Below are 21,059 nucleotides of genomic sequence, written 5' to 3'. Positions count from 1 at the left end.
ACGAGGTTAGTGTGCATTAAACTATCCAGAGGACACAATTCTGTTGTCTCAGATCAGCAGACTCATATAGTGACGCAGACATAGGCAGCCTTGGTATCAGTAAACCTTACGCTGGGTCTTCTCTATGGTAAACCTTTGGCCCAGCGCCAGAATACGGAGAGATTCTAGTGTTACTTTAACATCTCAAAAGGGGTTTAAGATATTTTGACATCTCATTGAAACATTGTCCGAGTGGTTCTGCGGAGGAGATGAGGTATCTACCCGAATCTTTTACAGCCAAGCAATGAAATCATATAGTATTTAATAAAGAGGTATCAACGTACAATACAGCAATCATTCAAATATTATATATTGTTCTGTGTAACGGGTTACACTGCTCCCCCGGACTTGTTCTCTGCCAGCATAGTAGTTGTAGGATACATGGGTGAAGACAGAACAGACTGAAAGACAGAACTGCTGCATTTTAAATCAATGCACAAGAAGGACTTTACATCTGTCATAAACTGGTTGTTGGACTATAATTCCCAGACTGCTAAGCCAGCAGTGCATCCTGCTTCAAGAACTAGACTGAGAACACCATATCTATATGGCTTCATCCAGAAGGATCCTTCTGTGCGGATGTAGAGTGTTTTTATCGCAGGCAGATTGGACAGATGTTTTCTAGATCAGTCTCGTCAGGGGACGACCATCAGACAAGCGGAAGCACTTGGGCCTCTTTAGGTCACAGGGTAAAAGATTTATCCTGCAGGAAGACATAATTGCTGGTTTGCTACTTCTGCATCCTTTCCCATTACCTTCTTGCCCGTGCAACAAACGTTGGACCCCGAGCCATCTATTGATGCTTGCCATGTCATTACGATAGATAGCCCTGACCTTATGTCACCACTTTAAGGGAGCCAGCGTAACCAAACTTAAAGAGAGTCTTTTCCTAAAGTGCCATTATATGATCCTTTATGGTTAAGGAGGAAGGACAAGGCAAGCAGAGATACGGTCAGTAATACCTACACTTATGGCAGCATATTAGTCTTCAGAAAAACAAAAACAGCCAAAAAACAGGCTTATTCAGTGACATTTAAAAAACCAAAAAAAACAAAAAAACAAAACTAAAAAAAAAAGGCATTCATCTTAAATAAAAAACAATGCATGAATTATGTAAATAAAAAACTAAACAAAAGAAGAGATTGTGAAAATGATAAATCCTTGAAGTTTGTGCCTCTCTCGGTAGACCTGCGAAACTTGTTCACAGTTCCCGATTCGTAAAAAATGCTTTTGCTTTTCCACAGACGGGATTGACGCACATTGGGCACTGTAGCGTTAACTGTTTCGAACAGATCTCATTGGATTTCATATGGGAGTGGACCAAGTCAGCGAGAGCCTAGAGGATGAAAATAGAGAAAAATAAATAAAAAATAAAAAGCCCGTATTGAACAAAAGAAAACCAATAACAAACAAACATTGGTGTACATGAAAAAGATATTGTTGGCGATCAAACATATAGCAAAACTAAGGCAAATTTCTAACTTTTCCCCCATCGATTTCCACCGTGCTGTTTTGCATCCTTCATCCCAAGCACCATTGGGAAGCCACTGTACAAAGGAAACCTTACGACCTTTAAACACGGGCTGCCTCTTCTAATTCTTCAAGGTGTATATAGCCTCCATGCAAATCCGGCAGTGTTTATCCTGGCCAGACTTCTCCCCACTTAAAAAGAATGGATTTTTGCCTTTCTAACAGCGGCTGGAACTAAGAACCAATAATCACCGGCCAGCAGTCAATAACATTAAAACCTAGTTTAACAATACTGATACCTTGGAGAACAATGGATTTCCATTAAGCGATTCAGATCTTCTGATGTTCTCCACTCCGCACTGAAAAACAGAGAGAGAGAGAGAGAAAGGAGGAATGACTCTCTCGGCGATCGTTTCATATACTGCTGAACACTTATTAAATGGATTATTAATTATGTAAAATGTTATAACAATGCATAGGAAGTGTATATCTAAATTTTCAAATGCAATCAATTTCCCAGGCCAACTCTTTTGGGCTTTCCATTTTACAATACAAAACTTGTCATAAACTTTTGGAGAAAGGGGGGTGTGAATAAATCTTATATAGGCTTTGGAGTCCAGCTATGCAATGAAGAGTACGCTACAGGAAGTGCTAGGGGGAAAAGAGGGGTCACGGGACACTATGTAACCCCCAAATAAAAAGCCAATTTAGAACTTGGTGACAGTATATTATTTTAAAAAGGAAGTAACTTTCAACAGAATATCCCTATAGTGACAAATATATTCCCGAAATATAACATTGGTGGGAGACAGGGTAACTACTAATCTTAGAGACATTACAACACTGTTACGATGTTCCCTATAGCTCTCCTTGGAATCGCTTAAGCCTATAGATCACTACGTATTCACAGAAATCAATGTGGCAGGTTCCTCCTCTTAGAGCATTACATGGGATTATCTGTAGAGCTATTGGACTTGTGCTTTGTAGAACAATTCCAACTTCTACATAAGAATTTGAAACCCTAGGGCTCATTGAAGCAAAGATCTTCTCCAAGCCGAGTCAGATAAACACAGGTGCTGTATACAGAGATACAACGCTGTTGGTCATCATTGCAGACACTTCAAATAAGCTACAACAGCATCACAATAGATTTTGTATTTATTTATTTACATAGGAGACCAAACTCTCTCCGAACTAAAGCCACAAGTCCAGACTGAAGATCTGCAATTCGGGAGAAGACGGACTTGGACAGCCGGCTCAGAGAGTGAACGTTACCTCTTTGGCAAGATGTTGGGCGTATTCTATATCCAGCTCGTAGAGAGTTTCAATATGATCACTGGTGAAGGCGATGGGAACCAGTAAAATATTCTTCTTCCCTCGCTCGGAGAGACCTTTAATCGTATCATTAGTCTGAGGACCCAACCAGGGCATAGGCCCGACCTGAAATGGAGAAGGGAAGGAGTGCGTCGTTACAATGGCAAAATAAACTAGGGCTGTATCAACGCAGTCTTGATGAGACAAAGGCACTCGTTGAGGAATCATCATCAACATTTATTTATATAGCGCCACTAATTCTGCAGCGGTATAAAGAGAACTCACTCACATCAGTCCCTGCCCCATTGGAGCTTACAGTCTAAATTATCGAACATACACACACACACACAGACAGAGAGATAGAGACTACGGTTAATTTTAATAGCAGCCAATTAATCTACCAGTATGTTTTTGGAGTGTGGGAGGAAACCAGAGCACCCGGAGGAAACCCATGCAAACACGGGGAGAACATACAAACTCCACACAGATAAGGCCATGGTTGGGAATTGAACTCATGACCTCAGTGCTGTGAGGCAGAAGTACTAACCACTAAGCCACCGAGCTGCCCAATTCGTGAAAGAGTCATCTAGGGTCATTAAATTAGAAAAGTGTGAACATGCAGGTCTGCAGCGTAGATGCCAGTTTGTGACATTAGTCACCTAGTCTTGTCCAGATGCTCCCAGTTGATAAGCAGAAGGAGCTGCAGGTCACGATGGCATGCCCTTGCATCTTGTGATCGGAGCAGAGAGGATAGGGGCTAAATCAAGGCTTCATACACTCATGCGGTTTCCACACGCAAAAATATATATTATGCATTAGGACGACAGATTTAAGCAAGCTTTAAAAGGTGAAGAATATGCTTTCAAAAGAGTCAGGTCCTAGTTTAATGGGGTGCTGAATGAACAATAAATTAAAAATAGTGACATATGAAATAAAGACAGGGTTTATGTCCCAGATTCTCGATTTAAGGCATAGAGAGGCTTGTATTGGCTGTGTTTTAGGAGAACAACGTAATTATTGAAGATGGTGGTACCAACAGGCAGGAATTTCCACCATGTGCATTTTCAACCAAACCTGCAATTCCAAGAACATCTGTGCAGACCGCCGACACAAAGGTACTTCCCCCAACGGGCATTTATAAATGCGCAAGATGAACAAACGGAATATTTGTGCCCATTATAACGGTCTGTTGTCTCACATATAATATATTAAGTAAAAGTCTCCTAATGTAAGGTACACATTTCTAATCATTCTATATGCAGAGACAAAACTTTATTATAAGGTTTTGGGGTATGGTGACAGTTTTATTTATTGACCAGTTCTAGTTTGTATTTATTATCTTATCCAAGTAAGGAATAATTTATTTTAGAGTCAGAAATTCTCTGCCATTGGGGTGGAGCCTCCTGTTGAGTTTGTTTAAATAAACCTATTGGTTTAGGCCAGGGGTCGGCAACATGATACACAAGGGCCACATGGGTTACCCTCTAAGTTTCAAAAGGGCCACATATTACCCTTAATATAATTAATAAGCTAAAACAAAACATTTAATCATAGAAAGACCCTTATCTGTAATAACATATCAACTGCATATTAAACAAGTGTTACAGCTATAACAAACATCTGACAAAGCAGGAAGGAGCTGGGGGTCCGTAGTTGACAGCTCAGAGGACCCCCTGTGTGTAACTCAGATTATAAAGGCATCATAAAACACAGCCCTGAGACTCATCTGCTAAAAGCTCCCAGGAGAAAAATCAGCGTTAACTGTTAATTGTACAGTGGGGCAGGTAACCAGGAAGGTTTATGAAGTAAGGTGTCTCAATACGGCAATGTTGCATCAATCATCAGGTGAGACATTACAACAGGAGTCCAATCTTTAAGGAGAGGTGTTACAAGACACAGTCATAGGCTTTGGGGCTAGTAAGATTTAGCATGGGAGATCAACCATTTGGCTGTAGAAATGAGCACTGGGCCATTGTTCGTCTCACAAAGTCTTTTTTTCTTTTTAATAAAGCACCTCCTGTCACATACATAGATAGTTTTCAGTTCGTATAAAACCGAATCCTTGAGTAGAGTATTGAAACATCTAGCAGTGGAAGAACGGAAGGACACCTGCTGGCCACACGTGTTACTGCAGGAACTTTGCCATTTTTGTTTAGCTAGAAGGCCAGGCAGCATCTCTTATATAGATTAATCTCCTAGAACTGATTTTTAATATTGGCCATACACCTTCGGTGTATTAAAACAGTAATGGTATATTTTGAATGAATGTCCCAATACTTGCGGTACTGATTCCATACCCACTGGAGGGTACCGCAAGTATTGGGACAGAGTTCCTCATTCAAAATCTACCATTACTGTTTAAAATACTTTAAAAAAATTGATTGCACCAGCAGTATTGATTTTATCTTTACTTGCATAATGATTTATATGTGCGGCTTTATATATTGTGCATTGATCATTAAATTCTGATTTGTTTTATCCCATATTCAGCTCTCGTCCTTCACCAGCACACTTTACAGACTTCTACTTCCTTTTTATGGACACTTAGACAATGCTTCATACTAACTAGGTCTGTGTTAATTTGAGCACATGAATCCCTTTTGTTATTTTGTTTACTAAATACCTGTACGCCTGGAGAGCACAGAAATAATTAGCTGTACGGTCTTAGTGCAAGTGACACTAAGCCGCTCAGTATGAATAGAACTCTGTGTGAAAGTGTTGAGCTTTGTAAGTCAGAATCTCATGTGACTCCACTGCTGGAAACTACAGGGCACCAACAGACTCACACAAGGAGCCCATATTTAGTATATACACAGTACAAGGCCACCATCAGGGTGGGGGTACAAGGGACACTTTCATAGGGGGCCACAGCTGTTAAAGTGACCCGGGGGTATACAACTGTAATAACATACCTACATGCCGTGTGCCGACCCCCATGTTACAGACTGCGGTAGCCCAGCAGTTTCTTATTGGACAACTATGTCATGTGACAGGCTGATGTTATGTCACTCAGATAGTGACTACTTGTATTTACTGCCAGAATCTGCTCGACCTAGTGACAAGCCCATGTAAAAAAAAAAAGCAAACAAAAAAAACACAAACACACTACGACACAACCACAAGGTGGCAGTGTGAGCTCAACTATTAAATGAAATAAATAATAAAAAAACAAACATAAGATATAAACTGTGAGTGTAGTTTGGCTTTTCTTGCTTCATTGTTTCTATGCAAAAGTGTATCACGTATGGGTGTCCCATCCGCGTTGAATGCTTGAATGCTTATCTTTCTAATCAGTTAGCAGCAGAGAGCTCCGGGTATTGTCCAGAATGATGAGAGGTCCGCTACACTTACTAGATTTATTTGTACTGGTTTAACCTTTAATCTGCAAATTTTCTATTGGCTCTGCCCCCATGTCAGATTCTGGAACCCAAAACCTAATGCAGCGGACTGAACCTTCCAATTATTCACCTGCTAGACCTACATACAACCCCATGTTCCCCGATTTCAATAAGCTTCTCCAGTGGTGATAGAGGGGGGTGGAGGGGGGTATATGGTGGTGACAGTGGAAGGGGGGGGGTATATACGGTGGTATGTCATACCGACACTTCTCCAACTGCCTTCATTGTAACACTATCACATTCCATTAATTACTTTTTTTCATACCACCACTTCAATATTTCCAATTCAGCCACTGATTGGGACCCAAATGATTCTGTTTTTGTTCTTAAATTTAGAATATTGCCCCATCACTATATGGGGGGGTATTCAATTGTTAGCGAGATGCGTTAAAATTTCGCGCTCGAAAAAAAAAAACGCGCTCGTTTTTTCCTGTTCGAGCGTGCGTTTTAAAAAAAAAAAACAAAAACGCTCAATTCAGTTGTTTTTTTGCATTCACCCCCTCGCGCTCTATTATTGGTCCTAGCGAGTTTGAAATGAGGAGTGGTTAAGGAACTCCTTTTACTATAAAAAAATAAAAGTAAATTATTGCAATCAAGAATGGCCCCAGCACTGCAAAGGAGATTGCAGTGTAGGGGCCCAATCTCCTTTGCAGTGCTGGGGGCATTCTTGATTGCAGTGTAGGGGCCCAATCTCCTTTGCAGTGCTGGGGGCATTCTTGATTGCAGTGTAGGGGCCCAATCAAGAAGGGCCCCAGCACTGCACAAGAGAATGGGCCCCCACACTGCAATGAAGAAGGGCCCCAGCACTGCAAGCAACAATGCCCCCCCCCCCCTGTACAGCAGAATTAGAGATTTTACAAGGAGGTACATTTTTTTAAATTTACATTTGAACACTGGCCAAGCATGGACATTTGTAAGGTACAAATATTTGTGGGACAGTGGGCAAGCCGGACCTTTCTTCAAAGGTAAAAATATTTGTTGGGACTTTGCGTAAATGAGTGTGTGTAACTAAAGCATCATAAAACTGAGGATTTCGTCCATGGTGAGTTTTTTTTTTTTTTTATTAAAATCTGTACATGAGGGTGTTTACTGTATTTCTTGGGGTTTTATTATTTTTAATAAAGATTTGTGGTTGGAATGAGGGTGTTTTTTTTTTTTTTTTTAACATTTTGCTTTGTGGAACTACAGACCACAGCCAGCCGTGGGTGTAAGAGCATGTTGGCACTTGTGGTTCTACTACAAGTGCAAACATGCCCTGGGCGCTATGGGTACGCTGGTGCTTGTAGTTAGACAAGTAGCAGCATGCCCACACTATTTAGGACAACATGGCTGGCTGGGACATGTAGTTCCACAAGCAAAAAAATTTTTATTTTTTTTTTCATACAAAATCCCCATTTATTACCCTACTACCCACAGCCCAGGGGTAGTAGGAAGAGTCCTAGTGCTATCGGCACTGGCCTGGGTGTCCCGCTTACATTTTTCAGCTGACCACAATCCCTAGGGAATCCAGGCCAGCGCTGAACAGTCTGTGGGTGTTTAGTCATTATGGCCGTGGGACCCAAACTGCGTTTCCCCCCCCGGTATAGTGCCTATCACCCCGGCTGGTTTGCCTAGTGCTGGTTCAATTAAATTAGGGGGAACCCTACGTCAAATTTTTCACACATCAATAGCCTGCCAGCACTAGGGCGAAGACTAAATAGAGTGGGGAGCAAACGATTTTGCTTTTAAAAAAAAAAAAAAAAAACACAATACTGTTTGGCACAACCACCCCCCCCCCCCCTTAAAAACAAAAAAATAATATAAAAAAAGTGTTATTCCCAATATGACACAGGCTTCACCAATAACCACTGAAGGGATGATGCCGTCAGACCCCTTGTGTAGGACAGGCCACGTACCTTGGATTGCCAAACAAGTCTGTAGGGGTTGGAAAAGTTAAGTTTCTCCATGACTTTTTGCACCGTGGCTCCGACTTCCTGTGGGTACGGATCTCCTCGGTTTACCACCTGTAAAACACCCATAAAAAAAAAAAAAAAAAGTTAAACGCTGGCACAGAAACGGTAATGGGTAAATGGCACAATCCTCCTCGATAATAGGACAGATCAGCCGTCTCACTACATGGTCCCATCCCACTGACAATCTCCATTGCCGGGATCACTGCTCAGTCTAGCCACACACTGTGATGATCACACGGATATAAAAGCTGGAACAAGGTCAGAGGTAAAGTCTGACCCGATTGTAACAAAGCAACAAAAACGATCATACACCTTGCAGAGATATACAGGGTAAAGCTGGGTACACACTACAGGAAGTTACTGTAGATGCGATTTTTGTAACGATTTCACCAACGACTAAAAGTCCTGTTGAGTAGTACGATTTATGTGTACACACCTACAAGATTTACCTTCAGATCACATTTGTCCGACATTGTTAAATTGTTGATAGTGATTTTGTTATAAAAAGTTATAAAACCAAACCTAAACGTTTTATCGTACCAAAGCACATTGTATCACTATCCTGGGAGTGTACACACCAGTGCAATATCTGAACAAACGGTCGATTATTGTGGGGTCTGTACGATAATGGGATAGATGTGTACCCAGCTGAAGTCTATTGCATGAACATAAACACCAGATTTTTTGTTGTTGGGAAAACATAAAAAAAAACAAAAAAACAAACAACCTCAAAAACACTTTTTACAGCCACTACACATTTCAATAAAACACCTATATTATCCTGGTGACAGGTCCAGACTAAAGAGAAAATCTATAGAAACACAATAAAGCACCACCACAAGGTGGCAGTACAAGATTCATTATTCATTCATACAAAACTTAAAACGTTTATAGTTCTGTATTACAGAACCAGCACAGCCCAGGGAATACCCGCTGCATACAACTCCCTACCCAACCCCTTCTGCCCGAAACACCAGCCAGGGTAACACCCACCTTAGGAAACTAATTTTCCTGGGTGGTAACGCCGCTTTCACAATTTAAAATACATACAGTTCCTGTAGTTGTCGCAATTTAAATGACCATTATTATAACAGAATCAGATCACTAATACAAACTGAATAAAGGGTGGATGGAAACAGGTGCCCAGAATTGTTTTATTATATTTGTAACTCAAAAAAGTTGCTTTGCCTGGGTTTTACGGGACAAAAATAAAACACGTCAAAACAGTCCTTACTGGCTTTTCATATTAAAACAAACAGAACCCCCTGCAGCATATGGTGTATTCATACTTAATTCTTAAAAACCTAACAGAAGGCAAGATATTAGCGCACATAGGGGATGTAATATTATCTTGAACTTCAATTCTGGACACATGTATGCATGCGACACTCTTGAAAGTGGAATATATTATATTATAAATATTACATACATATCCGAGTCATTAAGGAGAGCAAAGCATAAAAAAAAAAAAAAGGATTAACTTTGCACCTTGGCAAACCCATGTTGCATTGGAGGGGGATGTAAATTTAAAATGTGGGGACAGATTTATAGCTGGGTAGGGCATGTCATAGATCCAACTTTACATTTCAGTGTACAAATAAGCTATCAAGTATGTGTGTGCTACATGAAAAAACAGCCAGTATTTATCTTATGTGCAAAATAATACACTAATTTGCACCCCCTTGCATTGTAACATGGTTTGTCCAGGAGCAAACTTAGTCCTTTTGCTTTGCTCTCCTTAATGACTCGGGCCCTGTATGTTATGCAAAGCGGTTTCCTCCAAATGCTCCAGTTTCCATCAACAGCCCAAAAACACATTGTTAGGTTAACAGCCTTCCAACTAAACCGCCCCGTGTGCATGTGTGTCTTGGGTAGGGAAATTATACTTTTCCCTGGGTCAGTGACTAGCGGGCATGAATAAAGTTCTCTGCATGGCGCTGTGTAATATTTTGGGGCTATATAAATAAAAGATAACATATCAAAAGACCGTGCTAATTGTCCTGAAAAAATAAATAACAAATTGTGTACTAGGGTATGCAAAGGTTTAACAAACACATAGCACAGTTGTGCATTGGCGACATTTTTGGAACATCAATAAAATGTAACACTTACAGCCATGGGCAAGGAATGGGCAGAGAACAGAATAACCACATCTCCTCTCTTGTCTACCGGAAACATATTCAGCTCTTTCTGGATGTGATCGGCAAAACACTGAAATCCAATGAAAGATACACGTATCAATATAAACTGAAAGCAAGTTATCAAAAACCGAACGCAAAATCAATTAAGGGGGAAAAAAAAAAAAAAAAAAAAAAAAAAAAAGAAGACAATACTAGAATATGAGCAATACAGCAAATGGGAAATCCATACATGGTTGGATCCTTGTTACCTGAATAAGGAGAGGGTGTGTTGGCCAACGGTCAATAACGCTCCACTTCATATTGGGTTGAACGCCTTTAGCTTTATAGTATCGATAAATTGCATTCAAGCTGCTTCCTGACCAGAGGAAAAACTAAAATTTAGAACAGCGATCAGGACAAAAGACAAAGTTCACATGCGGAAACCGAGGGGGGCTTTCCTAGTGCCTGGAAACCCCCCTCCAAGCCAGGGGCACTGTATAATTGAGGTGGCTGGACCCTGCCCCCGCTGCACACAGCTCTGCTTGAAAATGGAGAGCTGTGTGCCCCTAACAGTAGTGCACCCAGCATTGCCCATGTATATTATGGGGATAGGAAGAGTTGGAGAGCAGCCAAGCACTGTCTAATATTATAGCCACGCCCTCATGCATGCTGGTCACGCCCACTGGCGGCGTGGTGTGGAAACCCCCTCAGCAAATCCTGCTTTTGCCCCTGGTATGAATTTGATTTTGGCCAACTGGGAGAGTAGACTAGAGGTCCTCTTAAAGGGACTGTCCCCAGTCCACACCGTCATGATGACACCAGTCCTACACTTCCTGCGGACATAACAATAAATAATAGTCTATTACTGCCAGCTGGGCCTTCATACCGCGCACTTACCGGTGGTGGAACAGCTATACTGAGGGTACTGCGTGAAGGCGATGGCTCTCTCTACACCGTCCCTTTCCATTTCCTCGATTGCGGCTTCAGTAAGCGGATGGACGTACCGGAAACCAATATAATATTTGTGAGGTGCTGTTAGAAGAGGAAACGTTACATAAACAGCTCCTAACTCGTAGATATATTACAAAACACAACTCCAATTATAAAATAGGACCTATTTATATACTATTATTCACATGAAGAATTATACATACACGAAAAGGAACTTTATATCGTCCTTTAAATGGAGTAGTAATGCTCCACTAATGTACGGTTTTGTATAAATTTCATACAAGCAGCGACATTAAAACTTATCACAATACACACACAGTACTGAGCAACTTCCAGTTAGTGCTACACAGAATATACTCAATCAGCAAAAAAGTACAGATCCAGCGAAACGTTCATGTTTCTGGTCTATCTAATCTTCACAGAAGGTGTCTGCAGCGATCCCTCCCTTATACTGCACAGTAGTGGGAACCAAAACCCACCCTGACCTCCGGTATCTCGTCCCACAGCTTTATAGATTACACACAGAGAGGACTGGATATACAGCTGGGAAGACTACTGATTAGAGGGAACCGTTATTGCTGCATTAAGACAAAGTCGCGAGTCCTTTGGATGATAGTTGGGGTTTTTTGGGGGTTTTTTATTGGGAAAAAAAAAAAAAAAAAAAAAAAAAAAAAGAGCCTTCAAAGCAGACAGAGCTTAAAGTATAACCTGCTACAGGCTTAATTGTCATTTACAAAAGGCACATTCTTCTTTGCACGGAAAAATACAGCATGCTGTATGCAAGTTTTCTTTTAAGGGGGATTAAAAACTATTCATAAAGATGTTATTCTATTTGTGAAACTTTATTTTATTTCATTTTTTAAATAGAATAAGTTTTTCCCAACAATTGTTTCAGTAGCATATGGGACACAAATTTAAAAGGAGAATAAAGCCATTCACATATGCAGCCAAGCTACATCAAGGGTGGGAATAACTACATTAAAAGAAGAGACTAAAAACACTTGTTTGGCTCCAAAGGGATTTTCCACCGTTTTGCAACTTTGATACAACAACTGGTTTGTGTCACTTTTACTACAAAACACCATTTGATTATTAAACCAATTGAAACATATCCCATACATTCAGCAAAGCAGAGATGAGGATGAGATATTCTGTGTACAGAGCTGCACAATAGGCTGGTGCAATATAAACAATGATACATAATTAATACTAACAATTATTCATCTAGAGTTAGCCGTAAATCCAGATAGATGGTATAATTTTGCACCTTGGCACAGCAGTTATGTGACAAATTTAAATGTTAAATTAAAGCTGGGGAGAAAGGGGGGTGGGGGGGGCTCAGGGATGTTCTTCCCAAAGTCTAAATACCAGTATAACCAACACTGCCCAGTATGTGTGTGGTACCAGGGCCATCTTTTCCATTGGGCAGCTGCCCGGGGGCCCCACAGGCAAGGGGGCCCCATAGGCACGGCTCTTAATGAGAAAAAATAATCCTGCAAAAGAAAAAAAACCTGCAAGGGTCACTGAGCAAGTACATCTATCTCTATATATCTATATCTGTATCTCTATACATTTATATATCTATATCAAGGGGCCCCGGTGCACTGCTTTACCCGGGGGCCCATAATGTTGTTAAGATGGCCCTGTGTGGTACAAAGACAGCCAGTAAGTTCCCTGCATTGCGATAACTCTTAAAACCAAATATTGTACATATATCAGCGATACAATGTAGAAGAAAGGGATCGATATCCATATTATACACGGTACCTGTAGCCGGGGATAGTTCATCCAAAACCTTCACCATGCCGTCCCCTTGCTGTGCCGTCCACTTCTTTATAGGGGATCCACCACCTATTTTACTGTACTGTTCTTGAATTTTGGGCGTACGACGTTTGGCAATAAAAGGCCCAAGTTTACTAGGGATGAACATATTTTAGTTATCCACAAAAAGTTTTTGGGCTCTTCAAAAGGATGACAAATAACAAATACATAAACGTACCACACAAAGTCCCCCTTTGTGGCCTGTAACACGTCTAGCCTTATACAAAGCTTCATAAAACACACAAATATTACAGGTTAAACACATTTAAGAGCATCTTAGAACGAAAGAAGGAACAATCAGGACACAGAGATCCCAATGTCAGATATAAGAACATCGTAGCAGAAGGAGGTGATAAACTGTTCCTAGAATGTGGTAAATTAAGACAGAATATTCCTGGTTATTCAGGATGATGACAGGACAGGTTATGGAGAGAGTGGCAGGAGTTAGCATATCCTGACTGATGCCAGCTGGTTCTGTTGTCATGCGATGGATTATTTGTGGCATGTAAGCTTCCACATGCCATTAGGACATGTCAAGGTCAAAACATTCCTGCAGCCTTTAGCTCTACAGAAGCTATTCCAGCAACAACAATTGCAAGGAGATATTCGTTCTGAAGAGACGATTTTGAAGAGACCAGTTAAAAGGGAGGGTCTTATGTCAGTCGCTTCCGCAACCCTCAGGTCTACACTGAACAAGCGTGGAGCAAGGTGGTCAAATAGGTCATCTCAATACGCGATAATTTCCCATAGTAAATGCAAAGTCAAAAATGTAGGTGCATGGGCGATATTATCCCTTCATACCTCTGTGCCGGAAGAGTCATGAGATCTTTGTCTAAGAACAGCCTGAGAAGGAAATCGTGGACGTCCGAAAGAGTCTCAGGACCTCCCATGTTGAGCATAAGGATCCCAGTTTTTGGTTTCCTGGGAAGAGTCCAATTGTTAGTTCACAGAAGAAAAAAAAAAAAAACCCAGTGTATAAATAATCACCTTTGATATCTATGCCCCATCTGTAACATGTATTCATTTTACTTTATGGAAATATTAAATTGCAAAGTTTTGATTATAGGTCACTAATCAAAAATATTGAAGTTTAATTTATGAAAACAGTGTCTGGCCACACCTCCAGCGACGTCATAGCCTACCTGCAATGACATCATACAACCCTTGCTATTATGGCATACATTAAGCTACTTTACTGTGGGAGGATTGCTACTAGACCGACAGGAGAGGTCTGGGAGAAGATACAAGGGTCCAGAGGAAGCAAAAGCAAATAACGGAACTGTACCCTGCAAGCAGACTTTTTGCCAGTTATCTGCTTGGTTTAGATGTGCAGATTTTTTTTCCCCCCATTCTAAACGTTAACCCCTAAAACTGACCCCAACATCACAGAACAGAGAATGTACTTACATAGGAAAGTGACCAAGACTGATTAAACAGGGACACTACAATATAAGTCGAATAGTCCTATTGGGGCATATATCGATGGGCTTCTACAACTCCTCCCCGGACATATTCGGATAGTTATCAGTGTTAGCCAGAAGAACAGATCTCCCACGGGGGATGTGACCCCGCAGATCAATGAAAGCTGCTCCCGATTGTTGCTGCACCAATACCACAAACGTATTCATACAATAATTAGCATGGCACATGAATGGTTAAACATCATGAACCTTAAAGTTGTACCAATCACAGAAAGTGGAAGTTGCCTATAGTGTAATAATAGAACAGTGGAGCAATAAGTATTAACTAAGGATCACATTATATGTCATGCAGGACACTTAGAAAGTCAGTCACCGATTCAGTATCATGCACAAGATCGCTCATAACCCATATGACCACCTATGTGCTATACTCCTGCGCCTGCAGAAACAGACATTGGATAGGTCATCCTGATAATGACCGGGGGTTCTACCACAGTTATCCATAAGACACAAAATAAGACTCTATAATGACAGTGACCTCAAGCACAAAGTATTTTTTCTTAATGCCTATATTATACATAATCCATATACTGCCCACTGTATTCAGGGTGTAGTTTTTATGTACGGTTACTGCATCTACGATGTCTGCCTGGGGCAGTTTGTAGCCTAAATACGAACCTGGGGCTTCTTACTGTACAGTGGCGAAACACGACAAGCTGCAGCCACAAGAAAAACGCGTCAGTTCCTCGGGCTCGCCTATAGGAAAGGCGTACGCCACTTAATTTCAACGCTCTGCGGGCTCCTTTAACGAGCCACGCTTGCTAGATCAGAAACCTAAAACATAGAACACCCTGCAGCATCCGAATCCCATCACCCCATATAAAGTATAAGGTCTCACTCAGACATGACCTGCATACAAAGTTTGTGTACATGAGGCCTCACTTATAAAGGAACACAAAACGAGCGCAATGTGCGTTTTTTTCAAAACTATGTACATTGACTATGTGCATACACCCATTCCTGTCCCTGGTCCACCCATGAAATTGTATCCCGTCATTAGCATCCTTTGCACTTGAAGATGAATTGCATACACTTGTGTGTAGTTCTTTTGCGTATGCGCAGCGCAATTAACGCAAAATACGGCAAGTATCAGGATTTACGTTCCTTAATGAATCAACCCCACAAGTCTACATTCGCCCATATGTTCCCCATTATTATGTGGGGTGCAGATCATGCCACCTTAAGAACAGAATTAGCAGCTCACTGCTACAAAATAATATATATAAGGTGCTATTAAAGAGTTATTGTACATCGGTTCATTCCGCACAAACTGCTGGACCTAATCATCTAATATTGATAGCGTGCTTAGTGCTGTAAGGGAACAAACTGCATCATTTGGGTAATGTCACACGAGAGATTAAAACACCGGCTTTTAGGTATAATTACCGAGCACCGTTATACAGTAATGAACAGATACTTGTACACTTTAGAACCACTAGATCCTAGTATCACGTCAGTACTATGTATAGGTGCTTTAAGTACTGTATTTAAAGGCCAGTGTTCTAAACACACGTTCAACATTACCCTTAAGACAAAGTGGATTTCTAAATTGGTAGCAACCTATGAATATGGATTAAAGAGGGAGATATAAACAGATTACTTTATTATTAGTACTTTCTGAAGAACATTCTATACACTTTCATTATATAGCTGCATTTATTGCAATATAAATTGTTTCACATTAAGAAATAAATCAAATAGATTGTTTTCAACATAGTGGATATACATTTTAAATAAGACGGTTTGTTTTATACTCAAGAATGGCATCCGAATGTCAAACCTAGGAGCTTTCGATAAATGTTTTTACTAATGTTCCAACAAAGAAATTATTTTATCCTACACAGTTACTGGACCAGACTGGTTCCCTGCGATTACATATTCTGTGGCGGTGGTCTGGATTCCTTGTTTACAGCAAGAAACGGCATCATAGAGACTAGTCCAAGTCCTATTACAAGACCATTTTTATATAGTAATACCGTAATATGTGCATTAGACAAATACAGACGGAAAATAAAGAGATTAGAGCCCCTTAATGAACCAACATAGTGGAAAAAAAACACAGTGAATCTCGGCAGAGCAAGTCTACAAGCTTGTCAGTCACTCCAGGTCTACTCTGTTAGATCTCAAGAACACCACAGTCAATTGAATCTGCCCCAATATGCGCTAAGCACTTACAGGATGTGTAAGGCAGACAAGCAAGCTGAGATATGTCTGCAACAGGCTCCCCACCCATGACACATACACATGGATAAATACCTCTTATCTGGATGGACACGAGCTTGGACTTCCCTGCCCTGTGTAGCAGCGGGCGCCGCCGTCGAGTGCCAGCAAATCGATGCCGCTGTCTCAGTCTTCATAGCTGCACAAATAAAAACCACTAGACCATTAATTGGTGAGATTCGGAACTGCTCACGGTTTCGTTTTTGTGGCACTGACCAGATGAAGGTGTTGCTCATAGCAACCAATCAGATTCTAGCTGTCATTTTCCAGAATGTACAAGATAAATGAGAGCTAGAATCTGATTAGTTGCTATGGGCAACAGCTCCATTTTTCCTTTTTAGAACGTTTGATAAATCTATCCCTTCGGTTCAACTGTGCATGTTTAATCAGAAAAAAAAAACAAAACTCCATGAAAGTTCAGTGAGCCTTTTAAAATGCCACCACTTTAAACATACTTTCAAAGTATATGCAAAAAAAATAAAAAAATCTGTTTACTACTTTTGTTCTTTTCTGTAATATGATATTCAATGCTCTGCAGTCACTTCTTCCCTCCTGCAGTGGTCAGTGCTGAAATTGCTGTTCAAATAGAAAAAAAAAATGGGGGGCAAAATCCCCTTTATAGACAGCTGCAGACTAAAATAAAGTAAAAGCAAATATCCGCACTGTATATGTTGTGGAGTCTATTCATACTTGCCAACCTTTTTAAACTTCTTTCCGGGAGATCCCAGGAAGGAGGGCGTGGTTGGAGGGCAGTGAATTGAGTCATTTTGGCCCGGCCCCCACGACAAAATGCCGTTTTTGTTGCGGGGGCCAAAATGACGCGATTCACCGCAAATCGCGTCATTTTGACAGCAATATACCGTTAGCGGGATATTTGCCTGCTCTCCCGGGAGTCCGGGAGACCTACCCGAATTTCGGGAGTCTCCCGGACATTCCAGGAGAGTTGGCAAGTATGAATCTATTTTCTAAGAGTAAAAAAAGTGGAGATTCCGCTATTATCTTATATTATGTACTTATAACTAGCTCATTTCAGCTATTTAAGAAGTGGTCAAGGCTCGGTGGGCCGCCTGTTGCCCACCACGGTCCTATAATGTAGGCAGATATTTTGTGGGCGGAAACAATATACAGAAGAATAGTGTCTGTAAATTCACTACAACTAGTAGGGTCAGTGAGGCACTTTATGGGCTCCAATGAACTGACAGGCAACACCTGCAATGGATAAATTATAAATAAATATCTATAAATATATAAATACAAAACAAAAGCAGAGGTACGAGTTGTTGAGTGTGGCCTTGAAATAAATAAATATATAATATATATATATATATATTTTATTCTTTCAAAATACACAAAAACGAACGTTAATAGGCAAAGACGAACGATAATAGAGTGCTGTTGACTCACCCCCACCAATTGCTTCAAAACACTATAGTTAAAAAAATATTTTAAAACATTTGTTCTCTGACACCGGTTTACAGTGCGCACAGTGGAGGCAGCCATTTTGTGTACCAATATGTACAGAGGACAGTCAAATTCACACATATAGTAACTAATTGGTCTAGACCTGAAATACAGGTCATTGTCATTCATGGGGAGTCTGTACGACTTTCTCTGTAAACATATGGAGTGCTACCAATAGTCTATTTTCATTAAAATTATTAATTATGTTGTAATATTATTATTTTGTACAAAGGAAGTGCAGTATTAATTATAACCAGAAAACAAATTTGTGGAGGGGAGGGTCAATTGCCTTCAATGTACCGCTGACATCACCTCCCTGGGGCGTGAGGGAAAAAAAAAAACCTTGTGTTAATAGTACATAAATACCTATAATAATAATAATAATTATAATAATAAAAAAAAAAAAAAAAAAACAGTTCAATTTAACCTGCAACAACCATAGAACGTGCAAAAAAAATAAATTTTTTTGTTTCAAAATTTTAAGTTACTAACTCCAACCAAAACTATTTTTTTCTGGTGGAGTTATGCTATAATTAGTAGATTATTCAATAGCTGTTCACCCACCTATATCTCTAGACACATATGTTATAGACACAACACAACAGCTGCACCCAGAACAGTGCCCAAGATAAGGGGCACTGAGAGACTGATCACAGTGGCAAAATTTGTGTAATATATATATATATATATTTTTTTTACACACACATCTATATATATAATATATACATCTATCAATCACAAACACTGGATCTATAAAGCAAATAAAGTAAAATGCACGCCAAACTAAACCTGTTTAAATTTCCCTTCCCTTCTCATCAGTCTTTCCACTTGCAGTCCCCAGGCTCCTAGCAGATCACATGGTATAATCATTATGCAAGGTCCCTGTACATTGTGTAACAGACAGCACCTCTCTATACACCATGGACCAAGATGACCAGCTGGTAGTGCCAGGAATCCTCTGAATGATCTAAAGAACTACTCAGAAGATGTCTTGTGCAAGTTACTGTTACAGTTTAGTAAACAATATGCAGAATCCACTTTTCAAGCACCACCTGTCACTGCACATTTAGGCTCAATATGCAGATATAAAGAGTACAACTATATATCATATATATGTATGAGGAGGTGACATCTTATTCTGCAGCACCATGCAGGTGACTGACATGTTCCTGTGTGACAGTGTGCATGCACGTTATAGGGGGGGACTAGTGGTACATGGGGGGAGGGCTGCAGGTGACTGACATGTTCCTGTGTGACAGTGTGCATGCATGTTATGGGGGGACTAGTGGTACATGGGGGGAGGGCTGCAGGATCCCTGAGTTACTGGGAGAGCAGACTGACTGACAGCTATCAGGGGAAAGAGGGATGCAGCAGCCCACGCAGGACATCCCCACTCACAGTAACCACACCCGGGGTGAGCAGGAAGCACTTACTGTGACCCAGCAGCCGGTGTGCACATCTCAGAGCAGCCATGTTGGTCAGGAGTAGCAGCATTCCCTCAGTCTCTGTACCGTAACCCCAGCCCAGCTCACACATATATGTACATAGAGGGCTGGCTCAGTGCTGGGAGCCTCCCACTCAGGACGCATCCACCACACACCCACGCAGCACGTGCTCCCCCCTCTGTCACCTCCAAAGCCATCACAGTGCACGTCCACTCCCACTAGGTGGAAGTGTCCTGCTATCCACAGGGTTATTATACAAGATACAAAAACTGATATATTGTGTAATGAGGAAGTGACATTGTTAAAAGAAACATCTTTTGTTTACATCTCTATATATGGTTACTGACCAGACACTGTGCTAAAAGATGGATAAGAACTTTTCTTATTTGTTAGGGTATCTAAGAGAAGACTACATTGCTTTTTTTTAAGACAAATCTGACTTTCTTTAGCTTTTGTTTTTAACTAAATTGTCTTTTATTTTATTTTTTTAGCATTATATAGACTAAAATATACACAATTGTAACACATTTGTGATTTCACTAATATTTACCTTTACTTAGTGTACCCCCCCCCCCCCAGATTATCATCATCATTATTTATTTATATAGCGCCACTAATTCCGCAGCGCTGTACAGAGAACTCACTCACATCAGTCCCTGCCCCATTGGAGCTTACAATCTAAATTACCTAACATACACACACACAGACAGAAACACAGACTAGGGTCAAATTTTATAGCAGCCAATTAACCTACTAGTATGTTTTTGGATTGAGGGAGGAAACCGGAGCACCCAGAGGAAACCCACGCAAACACGAGGAGATCATACAAACTCCACACAGATAAGGCCATGGTCGGAAATCGATATATATTATATATATGTGGGCCACTATTTTATTTCTTTATTTTGTTACCTTCAATGTCTAGTTTGGTGAAAGTTATTGGGGCTATAGGTCAGGTTGTGTGTGTTTAACTTTTATTTATTTTTATACGTTTTTAACTGATATTTTAGCTTCACTTAGAGCTAAAAATAGAGTGAGACATTTTTGTTACTCGTCACCATAATCATTATTTGTAAGGTGCACTAAAACTCTGGACAGTGGGTGTGAGGAATCGTTCCTAAAAACAAATCAGACAGAACAAGTGCATATGAGATTGACAATGAAGCTTGTTAAATGGGCTTCACCGTAGGCCCCCTAGCAAGGACTATTACCGTCGATAGCTACCTCCCACCTTTGGTATTGCTAAATAAATTAAAGCCCTAAATCCATACTTGCCAACTCTCCCTGAATGTCAGGGAGACTCCCTGAAATAGGGGTGATCTCCCTCACTCCCTGAAGAGTCTGGCATTCTCCCTGATGCTGAGCCAGTACAAGACGTGGTTGGCTT

At 40.6% G+C, this 21,059-nt stretch overlaps 1 protein-coding gene across 1 annotated transcript; it reads right to left on the bottom strand.

The window, feature by feature from the left end:
- Positions 1-284: 284 nt before the first annotated feature.
- FECH (ferrochelatase) lies at positions 285-19,814 on the bottom strand. Its single transcript, XM_075184924.1, has 11 exons — positions 19,661-19,814; positions 16,803-16,905; positions 13,867-13,986; positions 13,012-13,160; positions 11,191-11,325; positions 10,563-10,669; positions 10,286-10,384; positions 8,117-8,224; positions 2,785-2,949; positions 1,809-1,868; positions 285-1,375 (listed from the first exon to the last, which is right to left on the bottom strand). The coding sequence occupies exons 1-11, from the start codon at positions 19,761-19,763 to the stop codon at positions 1,241-1,243; spliced, it is 1,284 nt and encodes a 427-aa protein (XP_075041025.1). The 5' UTR covers positions 19,764-19,814; the 3' UTR covers positions 285-1,240.
- Positions 19,815-21,059: the final 1,245 nt, after the last annotated feature.

The sequence above is a fragment of the Mixophyes fleayi genome, chromosome 1 (assembly GCF_038048845.1).
Source record: "Mixophyes fleayi isolate aMixFle1 chromosome 1, aMixFle1.hap1, whole genome shotgun sequence".
Lineage (NCBI taxonomy): Eukaryota > Metazoa > Chordata > Amphibia > Anura > Limnodynastidae > Mixophyes > Mixophyes fleayi.
This window is presented reverse-complemented; position numbering and strand designations above follow the sequence as displayed.

Excerpts from the sequence above, each read along its gene's own strand:
- FECH (XM_075184924.1), bottom strand. The coding sequence starts at position 19,763 with ATGTGTGAGCTGGGCTGGGGTTACGGTACAGAGACTGAGGGAATGCTG. Across the intron at positions 13,161-13,866 it reads ATGACTCTTCCGGCACAGAG|TAAACTTGGGCCTTTTATTG; the intron begins GTATGAAGGGAT and ends GTTCATCCCTAG. Across the intron at positions 8,225-10,285 it reads CCCATTCCTTGCCCATGGCT|GTGGTAAACCGAGGAGATCC; the intron begins GTAAGTGTTACA and ends GGTGTTTTACAG.